This window comes from Opisthorchis viverrini (genome assembly GCF_000715545.1).
Source record: "Opisthorchis viverrini unplaced genomic scaffold opera_v5_130, whole genome shotgun sequence".
NCBI classification, from domain to species: Eukaryota; Metazoa; Platyhelminthes; class Trematoda; order Opisthorchiida; family Opisthorchiidae; genus Opisthorchis; species Opisthorchis viverrini.
The window spans coordinates 41042-53669 of record NW_008751788.1 but is presented as its reverse complement, the minus strand read 5'-3'; the positions used below and the strand labels follow the sequence as shown (position 1 = coordinate 53669).

The 12628-nt window shown below is 45.9% G+C and overlaps 1 protein-coding gene across 1 annotated transcript in view; it reads right to left on the bottom strand.

Moving 5' to 3' along the window:
- T265_14015 (hypothetical protein) overlaps window positions 1-12628 on the bottom strand; it is a gene marked incomplete at both ends in the record, with an annotated part of 46306 nt that overhangs the window by 10375 nt on the left and 23303 nt on the right. The window contains 3 exon segments of the mRNA XM_009171655.1: window positions 3423-3543; window positions 5770-5872; window positions 9446-9582. Coding sequence (XP_009169919.1) covers window positions 3423-3543; window positions 5770-5872; window positions 9446-9582 — 361 coding nt within the window.

Below are 12628 nucleotides of genomic sequence, written 5' to 3'. Positions count from 1 at the left end.
GGTTCTACTCGCCTTCCAGGATGGGGACCGCGTGATCCTCACTGTGCCTGGTTGGAGACACTACAATATATGGCTGCCAACCGATGTCAGTGGCGTTCTTGTTGTCAGTTTTTGTCCAGATTGCCTGAATGAATGTCTGGAGGTGTAGGCACCTCGGAATGATTGTTAAGCTAGCACTAAGTCCCTCCCCCATCCACCTTTATTCTTTTCTTTACAATAAGGCTTTCAAATAAGTCATGGCTGTACGGCAGTGAAGCATTGGTGTTGAGCACTGATGTCATGCTGTCGTTGATGATGATGATGATGATGATCAGTTGGATACAACCAATGACCTATAAACCATGTGCCAAAGGTACGTGGGTTCTTACGGCTAGACTTTTGTTCAGCGAGGATACAAGGGGTAAAGTCGATCACAAATTGGTCCAATAAAATTAAGAGACTCGTTGTTTTCACGATGTGAGAACGGTGACAGTTTTAATGCGGAAGCGGCATGTCTGCCAATGTGCTTCGCCATTGGTGTTGCGACCCCAGGCGTGGAAAGAAGACCCTGTTGAGCTTGACTCTAGTCCGACTTTGTGAGGAGACATGACGGGTGTAGAATAAGTGGGAGATGGGCTTCGGCCTGTCGCCAGTGAAATACCACTACCGTCATCGTTTCTTTGCTTATTCAGTAAAACGGGAACAATATTTTGGTCCTAAGCACATGCCGGCATGCGTGGTTTCGCTGCGGGTGTCGGTATCTTGGTCATGCCAGATGAGTCGTGACTTCGGTTGCGGCGTTTGAGTCTGGATGTGATGTGCGACCCGTTCTGAAGACAATGTCAGGCGGGGAGTTTGACTGGGGCGGTACATCTGTCAAATGGTAACTCAGGTGTCCCAGGTGACACCAAAATGCTTGTAGGAAAAAGGTAATCGCCTCATAAAGTGCACCTTCATTAGGAGGAAAAACCGGCACTGTAGTAAAATATTCAACTGCAAAACAAGGGTAGTCCACATGGGACGCGTGATAAAAAGCGGGGTACACAGTGTCATCAACATCGACACCATTACATCAAAGTGGGAGGAACTGAACTGTTGAATGAATTCTCAAAGCAACAAACCAGAATCATTGTTTGATGGATAGTTTCTTAAGGCGGAAGGAGCGTATCGAAAAGATTTTGTGGAACGCGGAGTCCTAGGAAGTCATGTCTTCCAAGTCATGGAAATCGATGAGATTTCTGTGCATTCAAAAAGTTATGATAGCCTCTGAAGGATGGTGGGTGGAAGGTAGACACAGAGCAATGACTGGGTCTGGTTGCGCAAGCTACAACTGTCCCACTCTTCAAAGACCTCACCCCAGAAGAGAACACTGCTGAAAAATACCCCTGAGAAGGAGACAGTTATTGCACTTCCATTCTGCGATCTCCAGAGTGTGAAGCTGAAGCGGTCATGTGCAATACATACGGAACTTCTGATAATAAGCCCCCGGCTATTTCAAACATGAATTTGTCAGTCAGGTTGTTGAAAAGATGCATGTTCGGCAGCTGAGAAGTAAAAAACGGCACGGGAGTTTTTTGTTGCGGCTGTTGAGATTTTAAAGGGCGGTCTTTCACATCTCATGAAAGAAAAAGAAAGCATTCAAGCACCCAACTCTCATGAAAGAAAAAGAAAGCATTCAGCTGTAGCACCTAACTTCCAAGCCACCTGAAGGTTGCACGAGGGCTGAGATACCGCCAGGTTGCCCACGCCTAGACAGGGGAAGTCGAGAGGCGGAGATCGGATTCGAACCACGGACCTTCCGGTCGGTAAATTCGCGCGTTCACATCTCATGGGGTTGGACTGAAGTTGTCATAAAATTGATCGAAAAGAAAACCTATAGGAGATAGTGGGAGAGATTGGTCAGGGAGTGTGATCACTATAAGCATCAGTTCCCAACATGATGTGCCTGTATTTCCCGGGGTGCGCAGTGTTGCTGTATCGAAAATAGCTAAAATTCCCAAATGCGGTCGAATGGCAGTGAAGTGCCGGCGTTCAACGCTACTGTTGCTGCCGACGGTAAAAACGAGAGAACTAAGGCGTGAAAGATCAACGACGGTTACCTTAGCACTCACAAATCGGATCTTGCAGCAAGCAGTGCCCGTTGGAGGATCACACAGAAACACTGATTGTGCTTTTTATAATTTAAATGTCCCTGTTGAAGGTTTCTAAGACAAAGTTATCACGATGGTCAAATAGGGATCCCGATAGAGATCTATGTATAACCTGATGTCTCGCATATCTCAAGATACGTTGAGACCTTGGCGTGTCACTCAAAGTGTTGCGCACCCCTTAGGACACATTACGTCAACGTAGGTCATATGCTGAATTCTATTGAGAAACTGAAATTTCCAATAGGTCATCTAGGGAATTTTATCAAGGCTCCCAATAAAAACCGTAGGGATATCTTACCATGTAAAAGATCTACTAACTTCCAGTCTGTGAGATAGAGCAAGACAAATGCTCTTATTGGCACTGAATCTGGTGTTTACCGGCGACTCAGTTGGATCTAGTTGAATATTTCGTTTATGATGGTTTGCTTCAACTGAATGCGCAGCACCAGGCCGCCTCGTGTTTCAGCTGGTACGGCACTCGAGACACCGCAATACGTTGTTGCCTAGTAAATGTCATGGTGGTTTTGATGTATGGCTGTGAGACATGGCCTATTCGAGCAACGGAACTGAGACGCCTTCGATAATCGTTCGATAATCGTTGTCTCAGAACCATAGCTCGTGTGGGTTGGTGTCGGCGAACCCGTAACGAGGCAGTTATGAAGCGCGTTTTCGGTTGTGCAACGGGTACTTCCGTTGAAGAATGTGTCCAGCACCAGAAGCTGCGTTGGTTGGGACATGTGTTGCGTATGCCGAACCATCGCTTGCCGAAGAGAGTGCTGTTTTCCTTGTCCAATTCAGAGAGAGGTGGCCAATCCTTGACTTGGCAGAGGAATATGAAGGAGATCGCGAAACGCTGGGGTGCTGTCGGTGCTACTCACCTTCCAGGATGGGGACCACGTGATCCTCACTATGCCTGGTTGGGGACACTACAAGATATGGCTGCCAACCGATGTCAGTGGCGATCTTGTTATCAGTTTCTATCCAGATCGCCTGAGTGAACGTCTGGAGGTATATGCACCTCGGAATGATTGTGGTAAACTAGCACTAAGTCCCTTCCCCATCCACCTTTACTTTTTTCCTTACAATAAGGCTTTCAAATAAATCATGGCTGTACGGCAGTGAACACTGATGTCATGCTGCTGCTGCTGATGATGTTCCCTGGACGCAACACACTACTCATGGGATTGCTGTCGAAGAGCTCTCAGCACCCTCATGAGTAGTGTGTTACGTTCAGACAGGCCCCTTCACAAAACATACATAATTATGAGGAAGCTAAAAACCCGAGTAACTCACAGGGCAAAGTTCACCAAGTTGGCGACAAGTAGGAGAATCATCCGTTCCAGGTACATGGGTCGAAGAGAGCGGATGCCATCAGACTTGATCATACTGAAGAGACGACGCGGTAGGCAGTAATCTGGAAGATGTTCAGGGAGGAAGAAAATAACATCAGAACTAAAAAGAAACCATCGGGATGATTGAAATACACGACGTCGGCAAGTGAGGCAATAGCTGAAAACATTTCGTATTTGGCACGTACAAATAAAACCGGCAGGATAAAAACCAACTACTATCAACTACTCGTAGACAGTAACATACCCTACTGAAGGACACAGTATTTTATTCATTCGAATCCCCACTGGAGTGTGTCGCTCAGGTTCAAAGTGAGAGCCTACGGAAATGCAAGCGTCATTTATCATAGAAATACGCCACACGATCGTAGGAGGTGAGTCGTGCGGTGTCCACATCTCAAGCGGTTGATCGACTGCGTTACCATCTGTAAACTGCAGCCGATTACGTGCAAATAGAGTTAACTTCAGTCATGATGCCAGGGTATCAGAAAAGTGCATTGTTGGGGACAATCAAGGGATGCGAGCTGGTTAAATGTGTCAATAATGGCCGGAACAGGATACAACGAGAGATAACGGTTCCAAGAACATCATGAAAATAGATCCTTTCGAACCAGGGATGTGACTACGCCACCAAAGACTACTGAATTCAACACCTTCGTTGCGGCTACCACTCCAAGTTGGTTGTTCTGCTCTCTCAGTGTTCAACAGTTCACTCTCAGGGGTTCCAAATTACATCGCGACCAAGGGACTTCCGTATTCCGGTAGATAACAAAAAACTAGACCAACTAGCATAAGTCTTTATTATACAGCTGTTTCCTGACTTGCTTCGAGAATTTGTATCGAACAGATACTCTTTGCTATCCATTGGTCCTCAGTGAAGGCATCAGGTGAGTGGATAAGACGTAGACTAAGTGAAAAGACCTAAATGACGAAAGCAAAGTGCTGATTTGCGTCACTTGTGGCGTCAAAAAGGCATCTCACTGGATCTTAAGGGTCATGTGTATCAAGCTACAGTAAGGGTTGTGTTGTTGAATGGGTGCGAGACATGGCCTCTGCGGGTAGATGAAGTAAGGCGTCTTCAGGTTTTCGACCGCCGATGCCTCAGAAACGTGGCTGGTTTTGGATGGCGTCAGCGTATCAGCAACGAGGCGATTAGAAAACGGGTATTTGGTTCTGCTGCAGGCACCTCAATCCGGGAAAACATGCAGCATCATCGACTACGATCGCTCAGTCATGTGCCACGCATGCCGGAACACCGTCTATCGAGACGAATGTTGTTCTCCGTGCCTCCTTCATGATGACACGAACCGCGAGCTGGACGGTAAATGACTTGGCAGAAAGGTGTGAAAGAGATCACAAAGAGTTGGGGTGTTGTACGCCTTCCAGGATGGGGTCCTCGTGACCCCGTCTGTGCTTGGCTGGAGACGTTACAAGAAATGGCGGCTGATCGATGTCAGTGGCGTTCGTGCTGTCAGTTTCTTTCCAGATTGTCTGATTGAGCGGTTGGAGGTGTAGGCACCTCAGTATGCTTGACATAGGCCAGCACTAGGTCCCCTCACGAAACTATATATATAGACGAAACTTACGGCTGTACGGCAGTGAAGCATTAGTGCCGACACTGATGTTGCTGTCCTTGATGATGATGATGATGATGATGAAAAGTGACGAGGTTAAATAGCGAATGTATTTGGTGCATTCGCCACCCGAGGGACATTTCCTTGCACCGACGGTACGTGAGGAATAACATAATACGCAATGGCTAGCAGACATTACTGAAGGGCCAAAAAGACACTGCAGATCCATGTCATCTCGGAAACAAACAAGTTGTATTTTTCACTACTAAAGTCTGTGACTGCTGGAAAAATATACGAGCAGCCCAACTGAACAACGGAAACGGGACTGTAGAATGATTGCAGACCACTGATATCATTGTTATTCTTCCATGATTTCACTTGAGGACTAGGAGAGTGGTATCGACGGAAAGTGTGAAACAAATGGGCATTTTCGTGCTAGCCACCTGAGGTGTTGTAGTCTGTCACAGGTGCATTTAGGCAAGAGCAGGTTATTCGCTACAAATCAAGCTGACAAGACAACAGAATGCGACATTCACGATTCCATCTTCAGTTCAAGGAACGAACCATCTGGGTTCTGGGTTTAAAAACAGCACGGAGTCTTTCGAAGGCTGGTGTAGAAGACAAAGGCCTCAATGTACATGTAGGTTCTCAACGAAAAAAAAAACAGAAACTCCACCATGAAATAATGCACGTAGGCGTGAAAAGGCAATCCCTTACCTATATTCCACTGTCCCATGTAGTAGATCTCGCCTGTCAAAACCACACTCATAAGCAGGAATAAAATGGTGAACGCAATCCAAAAAGTTTGGCTTCCATAGACCTGTAAAGACACAGAGAGAGAAAATTGGTACAAGGACTGGTCACAAACTACAAAACCTGTGAAAACAATGACTGAACCTAAACAAAGATATCTGCGGAAATTTTCAATGGAAACGATTGGGGACCCGTGATTGTTCTTGTAGAGATGTATTACCGGGCTGAAAAGTCCAGAAACACTGAAGCTGTTTACTGCGAATCACCAGCAGTGCATATCTCAGAGGGATCTAAGGGAACTGCGAACTCACGGCCTCCTTGCTAGTAGTTCAGCTTCGACCGGCTGACCAGCAGTGATCGACTTGCACTTACACAGTGCCCCTCATCCTTCATGCATGGGATCTACATCACCTGGTGGCGCAATGACTGGCTACTCGAGTGACAACTTTTCAGACGAAATTTTTACTCATTTTATTCTCCCTCTGGGCTACTTATAGAAAAGGCTGGATAAACGCGATCAGCAAGCCAAAACCAATGAACATTCGGTATAACAACGATACGGTTGACTGTCGAGGAGTTCCGACAGGAATCTTCAGGTAAACTGCTGTACATCATAAGATCACTTGAAGCTAGGCCGAGGTGCTTTCAATAAAGGAGGAACGTCTCAGCATAAAAAGGTGAGAATCAGGATACTTCTAAATGGAAGCAGCCATCTCCACGTCTTTGTTTAGCGTAAGGAATCTTGAAGTCCACATCACAGATCGAAACAACACCCGCGCATCCTATTCTGGTTACAAAAATTTGAGTAGGTTTGTCAATATTGTCGGTTTCCAGAGTCTGTCTGGCGCGACTTTATGGAGGTTCCAGTGATTCCAACTAAATTTCAAGTTACTAACTTGACGACACTATAATAGATGCACTTTATCCAATTTCAGAAATTCAACTGTCTTTGCCCTACACCTAAGCTGGAGAAGATCGGAGGCATTTAAAAATGCAAAGACTGGATTAGTGTCTTCATGGAGCAAATTCCAAGGCTGCTTCGATAACCGGGATGAGCCAGTCAGTGGAAGATTGGAACATCAAAGTCGCTGTGAGAAACGCAATTGAGCGTGCAAGGTCCAAACCTATATGATTGGGTTAGAGGGGTAAGCTTACAGATCAAACTACCATTATCAAGTTGTGGGGACCACGCATACCCTCAAAGTCGAATGGCTTCGAAGGATTCACAAGCCATTCAAAGTTCACTAGAACTACGGAACTCCGTTGCATGGCGTAAATGGTCCACCTTAGACAAACGGGATATATTTCGTGTATACGATTACCAGTAACCACACAATTCCCCTTGTAAGAGGCAATCGCAGTACAACAGAGTGTAGTAGGTATCCCGGGGAGTTTGATCGATATTCGGATGGCTCAACAGCACGGAGGAACACACTACTCATAGGATTGCTGAAGAGGGCGCAATGGTTTAAGTGGTTAGAGCGTGAATCTACTGACCGGAAGATCCGTGGTTCGAACCAGCCTTCTGCAACTCGACTTCCCGTTTCTAGACATAAGCAACCTGGCAGTATCCCAGCCCTCATAACTCCTTGGGGTGGCATGGCAGCTAGGCACCGAAAGGGTGTTACAGCTGAAAACCCCACGACAGTCCATGGGATTCTCATCGACTAGGAGTAGATCCCGAGACAGCCCAAATCATACGTTATTCGCGAAATACACTCGTTTGAAAACTAATTTGGCTTTAAAGGAAAACGGAATAATCAGCTGTCAGCTGCAGCATCCTTTCGGTGCCTAGCTGCCATGGCACCCAAAGGAAGCACGAGGGCTGGGATACTACCAGGTTGCTCAAGCCTAGGCAGGGGAAGTCGAGAGACAGAGGTAAGGTTCGAACCCGGACCTTTTCGGTCAGAAATACGCGGCTCTAACCACTTGGCCCATCTCGCCCCAATAATCTGCTGAAGAATATTGTAAAGTAGAGATTCAAAATAATCTAAAATGAGTGCGTTTCCCGAATTTTGCACGATCCGGTTAACAAAAACTCAGAAACTATGCCTACTGGATGAGTCACGATGAGGGCGAAATTGGGGATTGGCTGTCAAGGAGCTTTCAGAAACCTTATAAGTAGTATGCTCTTCAGGAAAATGCTCCGCATATTATATCAAACGAAACATGGCGCTTCTTTTGCACAGTACATTCTCAGTTGAAGAGTATTATGAGCGACGGGTTTGACGGTTTCAGTCTGTAAATGTGTATGTTCCGCAAACACAAAGGAGCATTTCGTAATTGGCAATAACAAGCATGACATGGGGTAAACAAGAGTAAAAAGCTCGACAACAATAACAACCAGTTCACCAACCACAAACAAGTGTAGCGTTAGAGTCGGACGACGCGGTCATACACGTGACTAGGTCACCGACTGTGTAGACTGTAAACAGCTGCTACAGGTCACGTGTTCAGTGAAACGAAGCGCCGCCGCCGCACCAGTGCTATGGATTCATTCATAAAGTGATAAAAGCCGGTAAACTAGGAAACATAGTGACTGAAAATGGCAACTTAGTGCGTGTACTTCATCCCCGATTGTCAAATCGATTGGGAGTCAGGTAGAGGGCAACTGGCAGAACATAAGTTTGACGGGAACTCAAGGAGCTACGCCCTGCCCAAGGGTGAGCCGCCGTAAAGTTTTCCATCAGGAAAACTCAGCTAAACATTTTTACGCAGAAGTTCTCCTGAGATTAGTAAACGACAAGACGATCGACAGTGTTTTCAGACGAATTGTTGAGTGAGCGAAAGAGAAGGGTAAGCCCTAATACGACCGTGCAGATGGGTTTTGGAGAAAAAAGTTAGTAAAAAAAGACCCAATATGCTGGAAATCTGCGTAGCGGCCGAACACCGTTAATCAATACTCGCTTTATGCGATAATTAGCTCCCAGTTACACATTCAAGAACTGACTGAAAGAATGAGGACGGATCACATAGAAAGCACGAATGAATATTCTGCATGATCGAAATCTAATTGATCCAGAAATACTTAGCTTGATTTGCTGAGTAATTAACACAAGAGTACCGAAGTGAAGTTCTTCAACACAATGTGCAATACAAAGGAAGTTCAGGTGTTCAGTTGAGCGCGACACAGTAATTAAGTACACGAGGAAGCACTCTATTGGAGTGGATCGTCTGGTCCCTACTTGAACGGTGTTGCCTCTCTTCTGGATGACCACTCAATGGGGCATGGCTGATGAGGAGTGGTACCCTTGAGGAGATGAAGATTAAAGCTTCCTCTGGAAATCCAACCGGAAGGATTGACTGAAATCAGCGTGGTATCATCTACTCGATGAACCCCGAACTGGGCGAAACCAGTTGGATTTCAGTCAAACTTGAAAGCATAACAAGTTAGCCTGGACTATGCTCGTGTAGTTCCCCACAACGTCTTTTCCAAAAGCACAAAGATAGACGGCGATGGAGCCCATATCTAGCCCTGAATAAACCAACTGAACTAAAGGATCCTATGGCACTTAGGAGAAGGCGATAAGGTTCTCTCTGGAACGTACATTGTCTTAGTGAAACAGTTAAGCTAGTCAATGGGAGCATACACATCGACACAAACTGATGTTTTGTTGTAACGGAAACAATAGACACATACCACTCCTGTCACGCCCAGAAAGATGACTACGGCCATCACCATATAGGCGGAGTGGGCAGAAGCATTGACGTCCGGGTGTCGCGTTTGATAAATTTTCAGAATGATCAGCATCGCCAGTATATACATGTAAGCTGTGTCTGTGAAGGCGATAATTTAAGAAACAAGTGGGAATTGTGAAATACATATTATACATGACGTTGCTGAAGGCTTTTTGGAGAGTTGAAACCAATAAATAGCTAGCCAAAGTAGCTCTCCCTAAAGAATAAAAGCGACCAGGCGAGAGAGAAAGAGTCGGTCAAGTAATCTGAACCATGCAAAAGGTGGATAGACGATGAAACGCTGTATGCGATCCTCCAAAAAGAGCTGTCATCACAAACAATGTCAGTAGCACGTTTAAATGAACCCTCGCTTATCGCTTCTGTCAGATTACGGGACAGCAACCAGCCGAAAATTTTGAGACGCTCGGGAGTACCATTTGATTTAGCAGAATTTTTCAGAAAGTGGTCAGCTTCCATGGTCACTGAGCAGCAGAAGCGCTTGGAAGGAATATTTATGTGACATTCATGTCCATTAGAAAAAAAATTCCAGGTTCATCACCCGTTCGGTCTGGTACACCACCCTTGAAACACGAGGCTGAGGTAACGCCAGACTGCCTATGCTCAGCCAGAAGTAGTCGAGCTGCCTGGGGTTGAGTTTGTACCACGGAACTTTCAGTTAGTAAGTCCGCGACTTAACTACTGACCTATCTCGAGGTCACCGTTTATTGTCCTATCCTTACACCGAAGAAGATCGGGCATGCTCTGGTTGGTTTTCTGACCACCATCTATCATATCACATGTTGATATTATGTTCCATGAATCGAAGAATTTAACCGTTTGGGCACTCTGGAGTTCACCAGTACTGCCTACGCCTTGTTTCCAACCAACCCCTTCCCTCAATACGAGTTTTGCAGTTGTGAGCTCTGCGACAAACAAAACCACCACAGTTGATCGATCTGTGGAAAGAGCGCTGTGAGAAGGAACTATCAAATGTTCTCACGATTCCACTCCTAGCAGGTATTTCTATGCACTTACGTTTCAGTATCGTACGGGCTGTTCGGGCAACCTCATCCACATGGCTATTAATCATTTTCTTGGCTCAGGATGTCACACCGCAATCAGAGTTTGACACCATGTCAGTAGACCGATTTCGCGCTTAGCCCCCTAAACAAAAAAATCGAGACAACTGTCTGAATTCGGCGTATCTTTGCCGATGCTCTTTGGAACTTCCGCCCCAAGGAATACCTGAGCCCAAATCCGTCCAGTTAAAGGTAGCCCCCCTTTACAAGTTGCGTCAACACATCAGTAGCACTTTACACTACATTCATACTGGATTCGGCAAACCGCTCAGCTGTAGCACCCTTTCGGTGCCTAGCTACCATGCCACCCGAAGGAAGCACGAGGGCTGGGATACTGTCAGGTTGCCCTAGGCAGGGGAAGTCGAGAGACAGCGGTCGGGTTCGAACCACGGACCTTCGGGTCAGTAAATTCGCTCTCTAGTACAATTCGTCGGTTTAATTTTCCTCTCTTGGTGAAAGTGAAATCCAGTAGAGGTTTACTGGATTCGGCAAATCTCTATTGAATTTCACTTTCACCAAGAGAGGAAAATTAAACCAATGAATTGTACTGGAAAAAACATTAAATATTGAACATTAATCAGTCAAGAGTCTCTCAAAACCCTAAGTCGAACAGAGTGGCCTGAAGACTTTATTCCGCAACAAACCAAACCCATGTCGTTCCACTCTCAAAACAGTGAAACTGCGTTTCCTGACAGTCTGCTTGAGTTGGAGTCACAACCATCACATTACCGTCGATAGATAGACAAAACTGGCGACTAGCTGGCATACAGACATGAGGAAACAACCGTCTGGTGAAGACTGGGAAGAGGAATAGTAGGGAATTGGGCGAGTGGATGATGAACACAAGAACGGTAACGAGACGGAACCGACTGAGTGTTGTGCTTCAGTGAAAGACCATCAACGTGATTGACACAGCATATTCAGTGGGTCTCAATCAACATCAGCTCGATGTAATTTGGACTAATCGGTCCGGCTGGGAAATGGGACCCCATACTTGCCACGTCTTGTAGAGTTTCCAGCCACGAGCGAAAAAAATTGTATGACCCAGGAAGGCACGACGATTCAACAAAACTCGGTATGCCTGGGACTCCAGTAATCTCACATTGTCATATCAGGGTCTAAACTCCGCGGGCTAATCGCCCAAACGGACATGCGATGTTAGATGATGAATATTACCGCCAAACTGAGGACAGCAAAATATTTACTTCCTCACAAACAAAATTCGTCATTCCTTATGTCACTTGACCCGTTAGGAGCACAGTTCTTCTGCTGACTGAAACTGACCGGAATCCGTTCCTCCTGGGAACGAGTATAGTATCAAAATACACCTCTCAAGGCGGGTTGAACGGGGTTCCTTCTTAAGGGTGATTTGGCTACAAGGGAGACGGAAACTGTAATTATAATAAGGAAAAGAATGTTCATGAAGGATTGACCTTGCAAGTTTTCTTTCTACTTCATTTGTCATGAAGAAGATGACCATTTCGTGGCAACAAACCGTTGTTATTCCGTCGCAGAACGGACCTAATGAGAACACATTTTTAAAGCAACTCTTGTAAGATGAGATCACGCTCAGCACTCCTTGTCGGTCACAATCTGATCACCCAAAAGACGGGTCCCATCGCAACTCCTTTTTAATCCGCCAATATTCTTTGTGAGAATTATTGTACTACCATTCATGTCACAAATAAACTGCAGACAAATGGTGATAAAAATGGCTTACTATGTCAGTCAACAACTTTGGGGTAGACTGTGTGATTGATTCTAAATTAGCTTAATAAATCAAAGATAATCGTTCAGTTGTAACACCCTTTCGGTGCCTAGATGCCATGCAACTCGAAGGAAGCTCGAGGGCTGGAATACTGCCAGGATGCCCAAGCCTAGACAGGGGAAGTCGAGAGGCAAAGATCGGGTTCGAACCACGAACCCTGCGGTCGGTAAAATCGCGCTCTAACCACCGAGCCATCTCGCCCCCCTACAGTAGCTTGCGAAACTGGCGCATATAGGGCCTGGTATCCGCACAGTTTTAGTGCATGCACTGAGAAACCTGCTCAGAAACTGCTCGCTCA